At 39.4% G+C, this 19382-nt stretch overlaps 1 protein-coding gene across 1 annotated transcript in view; it reads right to left on the bottom strand.

The window, feature by feature from the left end:
- aff2 (AF4/FMR2 family, member 2) overlaps nucleotides 1-19382 on the bottom strand; it is a 131821-nt gene that overhangs the window by 33390 nt on the left and 79049 nt on the right. The window contains 5 exon segments of the mRNA XM_034121031.1: nucleotides 3454-3670; nucleotides 5304-5519; nucleotides 5655-5796; nucleotides 5905-6004; nucleotides 7564-7681. Coding sequence (XP_033976922.1) covers nucleotides 3454-3670; nucleotides 5304-5519; nucleotides 5655-5796; nucleotides 5905-6004; nucleotides 7564-7681 — 793 coding nt within the window.

The raw sequence follows: 19382 nt of genomic DNA, 5'->3' as shown, positions 1-19382 counted from the left end.
TGGAGAGAGTCAAAAGCTTCAGGTTCCTTGGGGTCCACATCACTGAGGACTTCACACCACCACCATCACCAAGAAAGCTCGACAGCGGCTCTTCTTCCTCCGCAGGCTGAGGAGGTTCAAAATGGATTCCAGGATACTCTGCAACTTCTACAGGTGCACGATAGAGAGTATCCTCACTGGCAGCATGACGGCCTGGTACGGCAGCTGCACCCACCTCGATCGTAAGGCTTTACAGAGGGTGGTGAAAACTGCACAGCACATCACCAGGACGGAGCTGCCATCCATGGAGGACCTTTACTCCCAGCGGCTCAGGAAGAAATCACTACGGATTATCAAAGACCCCCATCACCCCAGCCACAAACTGTTCTTTCTGTTGCCGTCTGGCAGACGTTACCGCAGCATCCGGGCAAGGACAAGAAGATTCGGAGACAGTTTCTTCCCGCGGGCAGTGAGACTGTTAAAAAATTGAACTGTTGAAACAACTTCAAACATTCAACTGCTACTCAGTAGTATGTATCTAATACCTAATATATATATATCATTCCAATAACTTGTATATAGACTCATACTGCACTATTCCACATCATAACTTTATTTCATTTTTATAACTATTATTATTTTTGTATTGCTCTTGCTCTTATTGTTATTATGTTATGTTATTATGTTGCATTGTTGGAGAAGCCTGTGACATAAGATTTTCAACTGCATAATTACTCTGTAGCTATGTCAGATTGACAATAAAGAACCTTGAACCTTGAACAACAAGTAGTCAAGATAGTCAGTTTAGCTTCGGTTGCTATGCTAACATAACCCATTTTATACCAGAGAAACTTTAATAACAGCGTTGTGATGCCAAACAGCGTCAATTCAGACTGAAACACATTCACTTATGGGGAATTGGAGATATGTATCAGCTGCTTGTGTGACAGTCAGACAGTGAATACTTTACAGCGGCCGCTGCCGTGTGAGCTAACCCGGAGCTAACGGGAGAATAAACTCCCGTGGAAGAGCAGCCAGCACTGCAGCGGTCGGTAAATGCCGCTGAAACACATTAATAAACAATGACCCACGGCACTCTGGAGAAAAGTATAAGGTTGGAGAAGTCGTAATTTAATTTAATCTGGCTTCGTATGATTAAAAGCAACACGATCATCGACCCGACGCAGTCCCCCATTGTTGTTGTAGTGAGCGCCGTAACGCCGTTGGGGAGAAAATCAGCGACGTAAACGGTGACGTCATGACGCAGCAGCGGCAGCACCAGTCGGGCTCTAGCCGGTTCCGAACCAGAAAAGCTGTAGCACGGAGCTAGAACGGGAACCACGTTGGTGTGAAAGGGGCATACTTCACGCTTACGTCGGAGGCGGGCGAGATTAACCTGAGCAATAACAGTTAATGGCGAGTACGGCAAATACAAGTTGTAACAAGCAGTAGCGCTGAGCAAAGTGACTAGAACGTGACCACACACTTGTAAAAACAGAGAAGAACCAGTTAAGCACAAATGCACAAGAATGGATCTTGAACCCTTGTTGTACTATGATTATTTTTGTAATCATGCATTGTATTTTTTGAATCAACCTTTTTATTTATTTTTATCTCACGTACCCCCTGCAGTACCCCCAACGTACCCCTAGGGGTCCGCGTACCCCCATTTGAGAATCACTGATTTGGAGTATTGACTCATTTGAAACAGCTAACAACTAACTAACGTTGATTCCTTATTGATGTTTTGATTTGAATTTGGAATAATTAAATACATTACATTTATTTTTAAATCAATATCTATGTAATAAAATGAAATATAAATGCACTGATTCCAGTCCTTTAAAAAAAATCTGTAATCCATTTTTAAGCCAGATTACAATAAATGTCCTTTATTTCTTTCTTTCTTCTTGAAACCACCCAATCTTCATAAAACCACAGTGCTCGGTCATTATGGGATGAGACGACGGACGATGCCTCAGTCCTCTCTCTTTGACTCCCTCTCTTACTCCATGAAACCAGCCGACGTTGAGCCATAATAGTCATGTAATAATACCGTTTTTATCCCATTGGATTTTTATGGCTTTGACCAATCATCCAGAGACAATAAGGATGAAGTGATCATCACAGGATGATCGGACAGTGTTACATGTGTGCAGTGAGGGTTTCTTCACTTATTGTAGATGTGGATAAATGAAGGGTACATTTCCCAAGGTGTAATGCTGTCAATGTTAATGCTTGTGATTCATCTGGGAACATTTTGAGATGTTAAAACTATGTAATTATTCACATAACCAAATTTGACCTACATTTTCTCCCATAACACCCACTTGGATGTTTACCATGAACTGCATGGCAGTGAAAAGGTATTGGTAAATTGGTACAAGCTACATGTATTCACTGAGTAGAGACCACTGGACATCAGTCTTTACATGTGGTGAAAACATTTTGCTTACTCACACGATAACTAGTAGGGATGGGAATGATTATCTGAATATTCAAAATGATTCAGGTATTCGATTATGAGTTATGAATATATGTTTTTTTATGTAATAATTCGATTTTTTTTTAATGGGAGGTGTGCCTAAAAGGATTAAATATGACCAAGTTGATTCATTAAATGTATATGACGATGCCATTTAAAATATCTGGATCCCTGACACAAACACCTGCGTTTTGTAGCACAGCCTCTCTGCTCGGATATCAGAGAAAAGCTGTCCGAAATGTATAAGCGAGTACCCGACGAGCGCTCCTGCTGATGATACCGCTGCTGCCGTTGTGGACCATGTGTTCCAGGCGGAGGGCACCAGCGCAGCCCCAGAGTCAGACAGTGAGAACCAGCCATGCCCAGCTGCAGCAACGACCCAGAATACAAGGAAATGGAGCTCTACTTCAGTGAGCTGTGCACCCCATCACAGGAAAACCCACTACAGTGCTGGAGGAAAAACGAACAACGGTTCAAAATACTTTTTTCTCTCTTTTTTTTTTTGTAGGCTACGTCAATTCGGTTAACCGGATAATCGAATAATACGGATCCCATCCCTACTAACTAGTTTCACAGGAGTTGGATACAGCCGACAAAAATCACCACTGTCGGAACAGATAGTGCTCGCATTATCATGGCGGCAGCAACAATACTACAGTACCAACATAAGTGTAGCACTGATTATACAGAGGGCCAGCTAACCAATCAGAGCAGACTGGGCTCTGGTTTCAGACAGAGGGTGAAAAGAGGTGCTGCAGCACAGGCAGTATGAGAAAAATAAAGAGCTTTTTGAACATTAAAGCATGGAAACATGTCACAGTAGAGGCTCAAAATACAAATATGAACCTGAAAATGAGCAAAATAGGGCCCCTTGAGTAATAACTAGATTAACTTTGAGAGATTAGTATTATTATATGCATCCATTAGGCCATCACTGACAGGAAACGTTATATAACACATACATGTGTATTCCACCTCGAAAAACGAACCTGGTTTACACTGACAGCAGGAATTGGCGCGGGGGTTTGCTGGAGTGCGGCTGGTAGAGTCGCTGTGTTGTTGTTTGTGTTGTTGTTTGTGTTGGTAGCACTGCGAGGCTCTTTCCTGGGGGCTGTTTTCCCACTGGGGGGTTTGCTGCGTGGCCTCGGGGGGTTTTGAAGCTCCAGGGAGGGAGGAGGCAACAGGTCCTTCTCCCTCGCTGCAGGGCTACAGCGGAGAAAAAAAGGCAGCGTCATATTAAATTCACCCTTGAGCAAGGCACTGCTACAGTCATGCAGTATCTCACTGACAAACTGCAGCAGATAATGCTCGCCTTGGCCAGCTGCAGGGGGGGAATGTGTGTTAAAATGAAGAAAATATATAAGACAGCGTGAAATAATTGAAAACAGCATGCATTCGGGCGAACTTGTTCGAACGCGGAAAGCCTCAAATTGGAAAGGGGAAGGGAATGAGTGTCTGAAGGAGAAAGGAATACAGAAACAAAGCTCTGTTTTTCTCACAATTAGCCTAACATCAAGCTGAGCAACCAGTTTGGCATCTACTCAATCTGAGCATTTTTCACAACAGATGGGAGTGACAGGTCTAAATGGCGAGCTGCCAATAGACTCAGCGATTCACTCTAAGCTCTCCATGCTGAGTGACAGTGTTGCCTTAACACTGCTCCTAGTTATACCAACAACAAATGACATGTTAGCTATAATATACAGTTACTAGACGTAAATCATTTGTTCTAACAGTTTGGTCCTGCCTGAAATATCACACTTGAGAGTAATTCAGTTGCACTTCCATCAGTTAGATAAGACTGCTCTCCACATGCTCATTCACTCAGATGCATTACTGTACATGTCACGTGTAAGTCGCTTTTATCCAAAGCGACTTACATACTCAATACTGTGGGCAATCCCCACAGGAGCAATTTGGGGTGAAGTGTCTTGCCCAGGGACACAATGACATGCTGACTGCAGTGGGGTTTGAACCTGTGACCCCCTGAACACCAACGCACAACCTTCCTGTATGACATGGGATTTAGCTTTATAAATTAAGAGCTAACAAAAACAAAACAGATAATTTAAAGGTTTCTTAATATTTACAGAAATAACAAAGCACTTGCTATGTTAAGGTAAAGGTGTTAGTGTTATATCTACCTGAACAGAGAATGATGTCGCTTTTTTTGCGTGCATTTTAGAGCACGTGTGTCCCTGTTTGTGCACTTGCTAGCTACCAGCCACAATTTCGCACTGTGCTTATGCGGCATTTAAGTAAGGGATAATGTGCAGCGAAGCGGTCATTATCAAAAAAAGGAACACCCGACAGGGAGACCTACGCGAATGAGTGTTGGCGCCTTTGTGGGAACATTCTAGTAACTTATATTTATTGGTCCCCGTGCCCCATAAAATCTGGACCTGGAACATGGAACGTATTCATTTTAGTATACACTGTTCGTTGCCCATACAGTTGGAATCATTTGGTTTTCAGACACATTCCTCTTTTAACTGTGGTTTAATGTTCACATATGTTTGGGAGATATTGATCAATAAAGTGTTGAGAAGATAAACACTTTATCTATCAAGAATAAATCACATTGTCGCAACCGTTTCATGAGAAGAGCTACAAAATAAAATGATTACAACTTTATGGGCAACAGTGTAGTAAAAAGAAAAGTCTATAAAAAGGTCTCATTGACTCTAAGCTTAATATTGTGTTTATTATTATATGATAATTTAAATGTTATTCTAGAGCACATTTAAACAGCATATAAGTAAGTCTTTATTTTGGGATACATCAAGCTTAACACACAATGTATCCAGGATGTTCATGGCTCTTGCTCTCTCCTCCTCACCTCTGCTGGTTTGTTCTGCTCCACGTCTGGCTCTGATTCTCCTCCACACTGTTTGACCTCTCCGTCCGTCTGGGCTGTTTCTTCCCTGTGGTGATCCTCCTCGGGGTCGTGACCTCCGGCCCTGACAACAGGCCCGGTGACATCCTCATCTTTGACCTCTGACCCTCCCCGGAGGCCTTCTGGCTCAGCTTGGCCTTGGCTTTCTCTCTGCCCGGGCTGCAGGGAGCGAGAATAGTTTGATCTTTTTTGTCAATTGTTGCAGACAATTATTCTATCAGCGTGTATTATACAGATGTCATTTGAGAAGTTACATGGGCACATTTCCCAAACAAATACACTTGTATCCCCTACCATAAGGCTCCTCGGGGTTCTTTGTGTTCGAGCGTGGGTGCAGCAGGAGCAGGGGTGCTGGTGGATCCACAGGGCTTAGTCTTGACAGCTGTACCCACTCCTGGTGCTTCTCTCCCTGGAGAAGCACGCCGGGGGATGGCGCCTGAGCAGAGGACCATTTAACCAGAATTAGTATCAATCCAAACAGGATCTCTTTTTACTGCATTACTAGTTGCTGATTGACACAATAACTATAACGGACTGTACCAACCTGTGGCATGTTCTTGCTGAAGGGGAAGCAGGGGTTTGGTTTGAGCTTGGACTTTATTCAACCAGCTGTCTAACTGCCACTTGTTGGCGGAGGGCTCGGGCTACAAGGGAACAAACATTGTATAGGTTATTAAATATTCCACTCAACTCCTGCATTGTATTAGGATGGTTGTTGTGTAGTGTATGGAAGCCCAGAGAGGCAAAACATTATTCTGGTGATTCATTTAAGCCGGGTCTGAATTGTTATCTCTAATGTGTTTAAGAAAATAAGTATTGCCAGGATAATATAAATCTGATAAAGTCACTTTTTTTTCATCAATGAAAATAGGGGAGAACAACGTTTTGGCAGGTGATCGGCATTGATGTAATACTCATTTTGGCCACAAGAGGCTGAAGGGCACCTCATGTTCTAAATAGGACTAATCAGTCATACTGTAGTTCCACCAAAAACTTTAAATACATCCAATAATATGTTTAAAATACATTTAAGAAAACACGACAGTTATGCTACATTATTAGCTAAACATTATATATAGCCTTGTTTCCTGGCAATAAAAGTGTTTTTAAGAGATGAAGAAAGAATAAGAAACAATCGAGGTCGGACTGAGACAGTGGATCACAAATATTATTTTGGTAAAAAATCTCAAGGGCAGTTACAGATGTGATTCCCTTTAATAACTTATTAATTATTTCATTTTAACGGTTTTCTCTATGTATTCAGTTCCTATGTTTTGAATTCTTTAAAACCACGGCAGCATATCTTTTACAGCTACTGTAGTACATGATTATCTCACTTTCTCCCGGTGGATATGACTGTATATGCATAATGAAACCAGGCAGCGTTGAGACGTTGAAATAATGATAAATAATGTCATAATACAGCTCTCTGCAGTTAGACTTTTATGACTTCCAGAAGACCACCCAGAGACTATAGGAGGAGTTAATGTGCATCAGTCAGACGAGGCAATAGAGATGAATCAGGGAGAATAAAATGAAAGTGTATCCGTCTCCTGATAAAATGTGAACACCTTTGGAAGTCTCAGCTGCAGACACACATGACAATGTCAAAAATATTTGACTGCAAGTTGTTGAATTATTGCTTAACATTGGGACTGAAGCATTAGCTTGTGTTACAGAATTCCCAAACATTAAGCAGTCATTCAAAAATGGCCTTTGATAAGAAATAAGAGGTAGTAAGTAAGTCATTATTGGGGCTAGGAATATGCAGGTGGCCACTGTACTGCCTGTTTTGGAACAATGGAATAAACCATTATTAAGTTTGATTCATTTCTTGTTGTATACCTATACCTACTACCTAAATAAATGCCCTCTTGTTGCTACTGTAAGAGGCTGAATGCACTTCATTTATGGACCAGAGTGACCGCTTTATGGTTGTTATGTTCAGTACCACTGAGACAGCTGCTTAAACATAATAAATGATATACATTATAGAATACCTCAGAGCTTTTTTCTTTTGCATATTGTTTTATATCATTTATTTTGCATTATATCATTACATAGTGGTTTTTCCACATAAAATAAATAATTAAGCGTGTTTCTTAAAAACAAAAAAAAAGGACAAACAGTTCTGCGTATGTTTTCCACGTCATATGTCTCATTATATCTACAATGTTAGCACAGAGTTGAATTGTCATTATACCTCTGGAGTGTGTGTGCGCGAGGCCTGATTGTACTCGCTGTCACTGGAGCTGCTCTCTGATTCGTCTGTGTCCGACTCCGAGCTGCTCTCTGATTCGCTGCTGCTCCCCGACGCCGCACTACAGGAGAAATAAATCAAAGTTAGGATGTTCAATACGTCGTTCCAACAGTTACAAAAAGGAAAAACAAATGATTTCTAAATCCAAACGGGAGAAAATAACCAATATATCTATAACATGAGAGGATTAAAACAACAACACAAAGACAAGGACAGTTCATGGCCACTGTGAAACCAGAAACATACAGGATGTGCCCATTCTGAAAAAAGGCACTAATCATATCATGGTCTTGATTTAGAGATGTGTGGATGGGGTAATTATCTCCACTGTTGTAATGCATAACATCAAGATAATTCCTAATCTACTCCGACTGCCTCAATGATCTATCGTATCTTTAAACTCTTGAGTAACAGAGAACTCTCACTGAGCTGTATTAATGAATACAGCTCAGTGTGAAGCTGAAGATGTATGAATCCCTTCTGATGTTATGCATCTTGATTCACCAATTAAAACAAACAAAAGGATACATATTGGAGAAGCAGCCACCGTGTCACTCATTTAAATAGAAATCACACAGAATTTAATAAATGTATCTAATAAGCACATAAAATCATATTTTTGAACCCCTTCAATTGTCTTCTCCTCTGGTGCTTGGCTCGGCCTTGTGTTCATCCATCCCTCCACAGTGCTTTGAAACGTCCTCCTGGAGGCAACACACCCGCACGTCCCGACTTAAGAATACACACAAACGCGCGCGCACACACAGAAAATGGCAATTATGTGTAGTTCTCTCTTTGTGTATGTGTGTGAGTGTGCATGTAATTTCAGTTCAAGGCTGCCATCACAGCAGGCAGCAATCTGTGTGAGCAGTCAAGCAGCAAATCCATCAACTGTTCCTGAGGCAACACACACACACACACACACACACACACACACACACACACACACACACACACACACACACACACACACACACACACACACACACACACACACACACACACACACACACACACACACACACACACACACACACACACACACACACACAGATACTGTATGAATGCCCTGTTCTTCTTCTGTTATCATTACTCATCTCTTCTCTTTGTCTATCCCTCCCTCTCTCTTTCAATTTCAATTAAATGTTCACCTCACTTTGCTCTAATAGCATCACAGTTGAAACAATATTGGCAAAGCGTTGAGTTAATCTCCCTGTATACATGTTAGCCTGTCTGTGTGTGTTTTCAAGCATTTCCTTTTTTTACTGAACAATGCAAGTCGCTACAGTGAATAGCAAGTTCTTACATGTCTTGGTTTTCATTTTTGTTTTCAGCATCAAAAGCAATCAATGCAATCAAACATACCATTCCGATTTCATTTCTAGCTAATTATCTTCATTATTCCCTTTGAACCGGAGGAATTTAGGTGGGGCGTAACAACGAGTTTCTGGTCACCAGATGTATGTAAGTCCAATGTTACAATTATGTTAGCTCTGCTTAGGACTCGTCTACTCTTGACCAACTCCTGAAGCTATAATGTTCAACAAATATTTTCCAATTTGGTCTGCCTGCCATTTTGTGCTAAGCTGCTGGTCACAAAATTGAAACAGTGTGCCAAAAGAGGCTAAATCGCCTAAAAAGGGAAAAAATGCAGTCAGGTGACAATTCTCTGTTGGACACCTTCCACATTACACACAGTAATTTGTAGTAAGGTTATATGAAAATATGTTGACTAGTGTTACTGTGCAAATACTGTATAGTCATGAGCACATTTATCAATCATCATGTTGAGTAGGGACTTGGCTCGGGAACCTAAGAGTTGTCAGTTCAAGACCTAATCAGACCTCAAATATGAGGTGTGGACTCGTAACTGGAGAGGTGCCAGTTCGCCCTGTGTGAGAGCGCTGATCTTTGGATCAGGAGAGTACTGGTTCAATCCCCACTGCAGTCAGCAGCCACAGTATTGAGTGTATATAAGTCGCTGTGGGTAAAAGCGACTTACAAGTGACTTGTAATGTAAAGCCGAGCTGCCATTGAGCAAGGCATTGAACCCCCAACTGCTCCTAGAACAATAATGCATGCACTAATGGAGAGGTGGCACATCTCTCCATTAGTGCATGTCTATAGGTCCTGTTTTTGCAGTTGTGTGTTTTTCGCGCCTATATGTGTAATTGTAAAATAATCATCAGAGTGAAAAACGTTTAATTTTCCCTCTGGGGTTAATAAAGGTTAATAATCTTAATGTTGGATCACTCATAGCAGTAGCATCTATAATCTATAAAGCGATGCACTCTGCATAGTGGGATTGTTACCAGGAAGTAGTTTAAATACCTACAAGCTAGTTTCTATGTTCTGTTGTTAGAATTTTGGAGGGCCCGTTATCATGCAAGCTTACACTACGGTTGTGATTTATTTTTGAGTCTGATTGCAATTATCCATGTTGCAAAGTATAATATTGCCTTTGCGCCAAGAACACAGTAGGCAGAACAATGGCAAAGGAAAATCAAATGAAATGTGCAGACCACCAGCTGCATGTCCTGACCAACCGGGTGCAGAGGCATTCATCAAAACTGCAGGGGAGTGATTCTAGAAACAACCGTTCTTATTAAATATGATCATCGCTCTTTCAGATTCATCCTAAGTCCCCATCTGGCACTAAGGCTGTTCTAAAAACACTATATCCATTTTCTACCGGATTATAATGTATGCATTGTATTCATTAGGTGCTGTCACTGCCTGGAACACAACCATCATATAATGGACAAATGACATGTTCAAATCACTGAGATGTGACATTTCTTGGATCAGGTTTGTCAAACACTGTTTCAGTTTTTTTAAACAGCCTGTTCATACGTGGATTACTGAAAGACTGGGATAGAGCAGCCAGACAGATGGTGATAAAAAACAGATCCCTGATTGCCTTTAAAGAATTGTTTGATATGTAACCAAGAGTCCTGTGAATCAGCAGCAGCTCAGTGTAAAAGAGACTCTTCACTGTTCTTGACTCAAATCCAGAACATGACACTGACCAGAATGAGGCACAACTACAGTATGTACCATTTGTATTCACCATTTAAACTGACCATTTTCTGAATGGTTAAGCTGTCAGAGCCAAAATATATATGTTTGTTTTGTTTGTGTAGCAGCAGTAACTTAGCCAATTTCCACCCACCTGTCTTTTTACGCAGAATAAAAACAAAATGCCACAATGGAAAGAATTAGCAAATAACCCACGCTTCACATCGAGGATGTGACTTGGAGAAACTGAAAGTAGCGGCAGACGAAAACATTCCTCAAAATATGAAACAAACTTGAATAGAGTATTGACATCACTTATTTAACGATTTCATCGCTTAAATGGCAGCCAACTGGATACTTAGCAACATACATTGTTATCTCTATGCACCCTAATTCATATATTCAAAAAACAACATTGGATGTTAAATAAATGCTTTATTTTGACTTAGACATGCTGTAGCCAGGATTTTTAAAATACTGAGGTCTCAGAACTCTAATATTACTAGCAAATCACAGTAACTTCAAGGACATTATTAATAAACCACGGACTTTAAACTCAAAGTTTTCTGATTTGGGTCGGCTTTGGCTCAAGGGAATAATGCCCATCATACCTTTTAACCTGAATATAAGTTAATTTAAATAAAAAAGTATTCTAAATACCATATATTGTAATGTAATGTAATCTCCTAACATAAAGGTTTCACAGTAAGTTACCCAGTATACCAGTCTGGTATTCTTAAAACTACTGAAATCAACACATAAAATGTCCAAGTAACTGTATAGAAATCCCCCCCAATACCCAAGAATCAGATACAAAGTTCTACAATATGACAAAAACAGTGGAGGCCTTAATGTTCCCAATCTCGAGCTTTATTATTATTATTCCTTCATGCTTTGAGCCTTGAAAAACTGGATGGATGAAAGCACCAATGTACCTTGGATTACAATTGAAAGAAGTATAGTCTATCCCCTTAAACTTGGTGATGTCTTATTTTCTGCCATGTCGCCATATGACTGTATGCAAACATTTGGACCAATTATTGGCCAAGCTGTGAAAGTGTGGAAACATGTAGAGAAATGGTGCAATTGGTCTGTAGATTGGCATAGTAACATACCAATTTGTCATAACCTGTTACTACGTATTGGAACAAAAGCAATCCAATTCCCACAATGGCAAACCCGAGGAATACATTATCTTTCTGACATAACCAACGACAACGGCTTGATGTCCTTCCAAGAATCGAAAGACACGTATAATGTGCCTGGCTCTTCTTTCTTTTTCTATTTGCAACTACGTACTGCCATGCGCACATATGGAGTTCCTTGGAATCAACCTCTGCCAACACATCAATTAGTTAAAGTCATATTAAGTCCAAACAGTGTGAGCGACACTACTTCATAAATATATAAAAAGCTGCAAGATAAATTAACCGGATATATTGGCATCTCTGCAGTATGGAACGCAGATCTAAAAAATGACACGCAGACTATCGATTGGAAGAGAATATGGAATAATATCTCCTTAACATCGCGTAACCACAATCACCAATTGATACAGTATAAAATGATACACAGATATTACCTGTCAACCAGAAAATGCTGTCAATTAAGGATGATTCCAAGCCCCATATGCCTACTCTGTAACCAAAAGACTATTGGCACATATGTACACATGGTTTATGAATGTACTGCAGTAAGAACGTTATGGAAACAAGTTATTGACATTGTATCTGAGATTATTGGAGTTCACATACCCCGTCTCCCAAATATTGTATTGTTGAATTACGATTCTTCTCTTGACCTACAGAACCATCAGAAAAGGGTGCTTTTCGCTGGTCTAACAGCAGCCAAAAAAATAATTGTAATACGATGGAAACCCCCACATACTTTATTTATCAAGCAATGGATATCATCCTTCCATGACCTACTAATCTCAGAGCTGTCAATCGCTTCTGCTAATAAGGCTAAGGGGGAAACATTAGAGGCTATTCAAAGAGCTGCTGATCTGGTAATATCATTCATGTCAATTATGATTGTACATATATGCACACCTTGGTGCAATTGTAGATTATTAGGAGTCAATCTCAATTCAGTTTAAACAGATGAAATGTTATGTGGAAAAAAAAGGTATGAATGTATTTTATGTGGATAAATTGTTATGCTATAATATAAATAATATATATAATATAATAGATAGACGAACTCAGACGATTGCTAACAAACATAGGATTTTCTGTGAAATGGCAAGATGGGTGGGAAGGGGGAGGGACGGGGTGGCATGGGAAAGGGATTCCCTATTTTTTTTATTTGTCTTTTCTTTTTCTTTTTGTATTATTGTCTATATAATTTGTATCTGTGTATATAAGTCCCTCTGTGAAGGCAAAAAAAAAGAAAAAAAAAAGAAAGTTGGTCACAAAAAAAAGAAGTGGGCTTATTTACACATGAATACTACTGTGTGATATATTTTAACATATATATTTAAGATGTACAATACAAGAAAAGCACAAGTTTCATTTGTGGGCCCTATTTCATTATACTTTTTGAATTTGTTGAGGGCCGATTCAAAATGGCCCGCTGGCCGCATTTGGCCCACAGGCCGTAGTTTGGACACCCCTGTTTTAAAGAAATATTACATAAGACATGACCTCAGTGTCCTCAATGCCAGCCAAGGCCTTTTTACATAAACATTCACAGATAAGTGGGTACTTATTTTTCCGACAAATGGATAAAAAAATATATTATTTAGAGAATAAGAATAACCTGGAAGTTTCTACACTGAATCAGCAGCCAGTCTAGACATCAGAGTAGACATCATCTAGTGCATCAGAAATACCGTCCAAATGCTTAAAATAACACCATTTGGTGGATGTCTTTTCATTCATCCAAAGCACCTTATTGTTTGATGAGTGACTACATTTGAACTCTGGGAAACAAATCACTTCCCCTGGTGGGATAGCCCACATAGTGGATACGACATTTGGCGAGATATCAAGGAGAGAACGAATATCAATCGGGCTTTGAAGAAGTGTGCTGCTCTCACTCGTCATTAGAGAAGGAAACATACGGATGAGATGGGCTTGATGGGCTTTGTCATGTATGACAGTGCACATGAACATTTACATAAGTCTGATGCATGTCATTCTTCTCTAATGTCTTGTATTCACAAAATGAAATATTTTAACTTACGAGAGAAACTGAAATGGGTTGCTGTATAAAATCGTTTGAGGCACATATAATACATTTGATGTCTTTATTTCATTTTGCGAAAGATGAAACTGACTGGAGGCATGAGTCAATATTTCCCACACTGATATGTTTGTGTTTTTGTTTAAATATCGGCGTGTGAAGTTAAAGGAAAGCGTGAGCCTCTTTTTCCTCTCAATGGGATTTCCACACGAGTACTCTCTAGCCTATTTTATCCTGGCAACACAAACAGAGTGTGCTGGAGGAAGGAGATGAAAGGAGATGGGTATGTGTGTGAAAGCATTACATCTGGCTGCCTTTCCTCCTTTTTATTTTTGTTTTTTGGAAGGAATCAGCCATCAGCCGTCGGAAATAATTTAATGCCGTATTCGGTGCCAAATTAAAATGCAACGCCAGCTGGTGTAAACTGACAGACTGGGTTTTTATTGGACATTTCAGATACATTTCTGTAAAGTTGGTTGCAGTTAAAACTTCATCCATGATTGGATTTGTTAAATATATTGTCCTATTGTCAGTTATGGTGAAATATATGTGAAATGCTGTAGTTTTTTGTACACAAAGCAAAGTACTGGGGATAGTTTTGTATATTTTATTCAGTTAGACTTCTGTTTGAGTTTATTTCCCTTTGAGTATCATTTCTTTTAAGCATTGCGTAACAATTGAGAACATTAATAACTAAGAAAAACAGTATAATACACACTATATTATATTTTTATATAATATTTCTCACATATCTTTTCTATATCTCATACATCTCCCCTATTCACAATGAAGAGCCTTTACTCTATTTTCTGTATGCATGCCTGTGTCAATGTTGGATAAGTAACACAGATAAGAGTTACAAAATAGCCTTTGTCAGATCTTCAGGCTCCAGCGGAGGCTTTGGTGTCAGTCTGTTTATTTGCCTGATAAAATCACAGGCCCAGCAGGGGAAATGAAAGCCGTACAGCCTTGACAAAGTGATCGGTGGCTTTGATACGTCCAGTGGGCTTCACAAGATCCACACGACACCCACATGCTTACAGCTGAGCTAGAAGATACTCTCCGGTTTACAGTGGCTTAGAAAATGTGACGGTATTCATGGTTGGCGCCACCGACAAGGTCAAGTGGAGAAGTGGATATAAAAGTTGTTTCACGGCACACCAGAGAGTAACCTGTTGGCACCTGACAGAGCTGTGTGGGTGCAGGTCAGCCCACTAGTGTTCTCGATTAAGGGAATAACCTGAAGTCAATTCTTAACTGTGTTCAGTTAGAAACGACCCAACAAGTTAGGGGGCCAGCTGATGTAGCAAGGGTGTAAACCTTTGCCAATCATACTGTATATATATACTATGCATCCATAGCATTGTTAACCCCATGGTCAACACTTTAGGTACAATTATTGTCTATAAGATAACGATATCTATCGTGTTTTGTACAGTTATGTTTCAGTCAATTAAACAGGGCTTTTCTTTTGTAGCATTAACTCGCATGTACATTATTTTTCTTAAATACTTTCAAATAGAACATATTAAATATATTGCAAAAGTCAACAAACTCGCACCACAAAAAAAGGCATCTACCAATCCCGTTATGCAAAACCTTGACGACGGCATGCCTGATCCGCTGCTTCCATTCTAGTTTGTCAAATGAAAGCCCTCGAGATGTACAGTACACTGCGTAACCGTTAAAGGTACTGACGTTTATTGGGAGCATTATGCTGAAAGGAAACTAAATATATAGAACAATGTTGAATCCATCATTATTTCCTGAAATCCAGGCCCTAATATTACTCAAGGCCTTTAGACCTGGATTTCTTTTCTTAAAGATACATTTGCACATCATTTTTTTTTTAACTCGTCAGTTGTTTTACTCATAAATACTTTGAAAATGATACGGCAACAAAGTAGCATGACTTTGTTTTATTGTATAAGGCAAGGCAAGGCTATTTATAGCACATTTCAACACAAGGCAATTCAAAGTGCTTTACAAAAATGAAAGACATTAAGAGCATAAAGAAACATATTATAAAATGATATCTGAAAACACTCATTTAAAAGCAAAGATAAAAAGCAAAGGTAATCAAAGTTACAGTGCAGTTTAAGATATGATTATATCAATTAGAAAAGGGCGATTATTCTGAGCTCTTGTACCACATATTCCGTAATCATCCAATCAGGTCACTCCAAAATGTACACTTTAGAAACTAGCAACTATATTTATTAAGTTTATAAGAGCACGGAGGTTTTGTAGGCGAACTAAGAAGTCACACTTTATGACTTCTCATCCTTTACAATGGCAGGTCATACCAGATCCAGAGTGATTAGCTTTGATGGGAGTTATTTTCAGATGAGTAAATTGCATTGTGTTGAAGTTGGTGGGTTTGTAAGTGTCCTTGTTTTGTTTATATTTAACTATTTTATTTGTTGTGCACATATATAGCAAGCAACTGTACTTTTAGAATGCAGCCTGTAAGTTATTGTATTCTTCTTCAAGCTGTCCTTCTTGTCAGGTCCGGACTGTTCTGTTCTTCATGATATGAGACCCGCACTACGTCTCTCAGGATGTGTTCGCAGGTTATAGCTGAGGTTTCTCCTCCACTCTGCTTTTCTCTCCAGACTTCAGCTGACTGTTGGGTCCCCGGAGATGGGATGTCAGGACCTTCTCCCCTCTTTTAGACTGACACTTTGCATGTTCAACCTTGACATGACCAAATGTCTTGTTCACCACCTGCATCTATTGATTACTTCCTGAAGGCTCACGCCTCCCTTATGAACTCCTCAACCTCCTTCCCTGTTATTGTATTTCAAAAGAATCCTTGAACTTTAAGATTGGTCTGATTTTATTTTTCCTTCTGTGTTTTCAGAAACACATTAACAGGATATTGAAAACACATTGTACACATGGCCCGAGTTTTGATTATATATTCAACTTACTTGACCCAAACAGTTCTGCAGGGATAATTGTACTTGGCTTACAGCACCGAAAACAATTCCTTTCTTCATTTGTTTCACTGAGTTCTCAGTATAGTGGCTTTAAAGAGGCCTTATTATACTTTTGGGAGATTTCCCTTTCCTGTAGTGTGTCATATAGGTTTGTGTGCATGTAAATGGTCTGCAAAGGCTAACATCCCAACGTTTCTGTCCCTGCCTGAAACGCCTCCATTGGACTCCTTTGTTTACTTTAGTAACACAGTTACATCACCACGTAACACTCACAGATCTAAACGCTTATATTTCTTCACAATAAAGATTTGTTGTTCTCTAAAACAACTGCTCAGCGATAATCAACTGCACCTCGGCCGATGACTTTATTGTGTTTGCTTGTTTTTTGAGGATGCTCAAATCAGGTTATTGGGGTCAATCACCAAAGTTGGAAACTGGCCAATCCGATCGCACTGTGTATTTGAAGATATTTCTTGATGCCGGACATCAGGTGATTTTACTCTATGTATATGTGTATGCATCTACAGTATGATATTTCTCGCCTTCAGTTGAGACCAAATTCCCCAAAAAGTGGAAATAGTATTTAATTTAAAACACAGTCGATGACAGCCAAGGCTTTCCCAATCTAATTCGATAATGGGGGAGACTTAATATGTAAAAATAATTCTGTTTCAAAAAAAGTCAATAGAATAAAAGCAACACACCTGGCAGTGCATCCTTTGAACTTACATGTAAACCATAAGGCAAGGAGATACAATATTGCTGAAAATACTATAAGTAGCTGTAATGAATACATAAAATGTGAATTTTGTAAATATTCATGAAATCTTACAGGGATTGCTTGAATGCATTAGGTGGGTGGGGTTGTCCTCGGGGATTTCCTGACCTCAGTACTTCCAACATCCTGGCTACGGCTCTGCATATATAAATATCTGATTGTGTTCTTCTGTCAAAAAAGGCTGTTTTATGAATGTTTGCAGATGTAGCGTAAACAGTTATTTACTTAATTTAGTAATGATATTGTCAATATATTACCTGCCTGGATCTATTCATTCCTCATCATGAGTTCAGGAGATGAGCAGATATCCTATAATCATTATGTTTTCACTCCATGTGCTCTATTAACCACTCCACGGTCCGCCCGTGTTAAACTGTACCGCTAAACGTTGACTGTGTCAGCGTTTATTACCCCGCAGGAATTGAACATAAGGAGCACAATCAACAGACACTAGACAGTTACAGCTTGTATTTGTCCGCACAATCTCCTCTGCTGAAAACTGAATTGATCTGCCTCTGAAAACAAAGGAGCGCATGGCTCCGAGCCAAAAGGGCCACGGCTCAGATAAACTGCAGCCAGCAGAGACGAGATGTAACGGTGTGTGGAGCGCAGGGATCACGCTGAAAAGCAGGTAAATATAAGGTTCTTAAAGTGAGTGGAGAAGTGAGTGAGAATATGCAGAATTAGACGGGTATTACAGGATTGTGAAGTGAAGATGTGGAGGCCATCTGGGCTCAGTTCATCTGTCATCTTATCGTCTGCCTTCAGCTCGCTCACTCTGCCCTCCACTTGGCAGAGCTACGCTGCACAGCTGGCTTTACAATCGCTCTCCGTCTCTCTCTCAATCACTCACACTCTCATGTGTGTGTGTTTTCAGGCATTCTTGCATGTGTGCTTCTTTATCCGACTAGAGCATGTGTGTAAAGCTATATGGAGTATTTTGATGGGGATTATGAAATGATTGCATTTATTCCAAGTCTACAAACATTTGTAGAGGAAGTATTCAGCAAACACACTAAACATACCTATATGGAAAATGCTCCTCAAGTAAAAGTATGGAAGTATAATCACTGAGAGTATTATAAAGTTAAGGTAATCATGGAGAAAAATATGTACGAGTAAATATTTATATTAATCACTGAATTATTTTTAACTCATGCATTAATGTAAACTCTGGATTTTACTGGTGTAGTTTATTAATTTGGAACTCATTTTTAGCTAATTTATATCAGACAGCATATGTTTTCATAAAGTATTGATATACAGAATATTTACGGCAATAATGAATAAATATCTTCGTTTGCAAAACTGAAAAACAGTGCAAAATTACCCAGAAACCAAAGTGACACTTTCCCAATGTTTGTTTGTCCAGTCAACAGTAGACACCTCAATGTAACTAATGAAATATCTTAATATCTTCACATTTGAGAAGTTTGGAGTGTTTTTGAATGACACTTGAACATAAAGCGGTCAGATGTTGAAAGGATGTGAACTAACTGAAGAAGAAACTGTATGAAAATAACCAGTGAAGTACTCGGGTAAATGTAGTTGGATGAATTCCAACTCTTTCAAGTCTCTTTACTCCAGGGTTCATACACTTTTTTCACATGATTTTTCCATGACTTCTCCATGACCTTTACCTAATTTTCGATGACCAAAAAAATTACTCTTTCTCAGCGGTATCACTGAAAATGGTTTATTTTAACATGGAACAGGAAAATAATGTCTGCATATGAAACATGTTGTGCCTATCTAAAACATACTTAGCTTCTACACGCTAAAGCAACTAAAATCTCTCACCAGCAAAATACCTCGTCAGTTAAATGGCATTTTACGTT

The sequence above is a fragment of the Trematomus bernacchii genome, unplaced genomic scaffold (assembly GCF_902827165.1).
Source record: "Trematomus bernacchii unplaced genomic scaffold, fTreBer1.1, whole genome shotgun sequence".
Lineage (NCBI taxonomy): Eukaryota > Metazoa > Chordata > Actinopteri > Perciformes > Nototheniidae > Trematomus > Trematomus bernacchii.
Note: the sequence above shows the minus strand (reverse complement) of the source record. Positions and strands in the feature narration are given on the sequence as shown.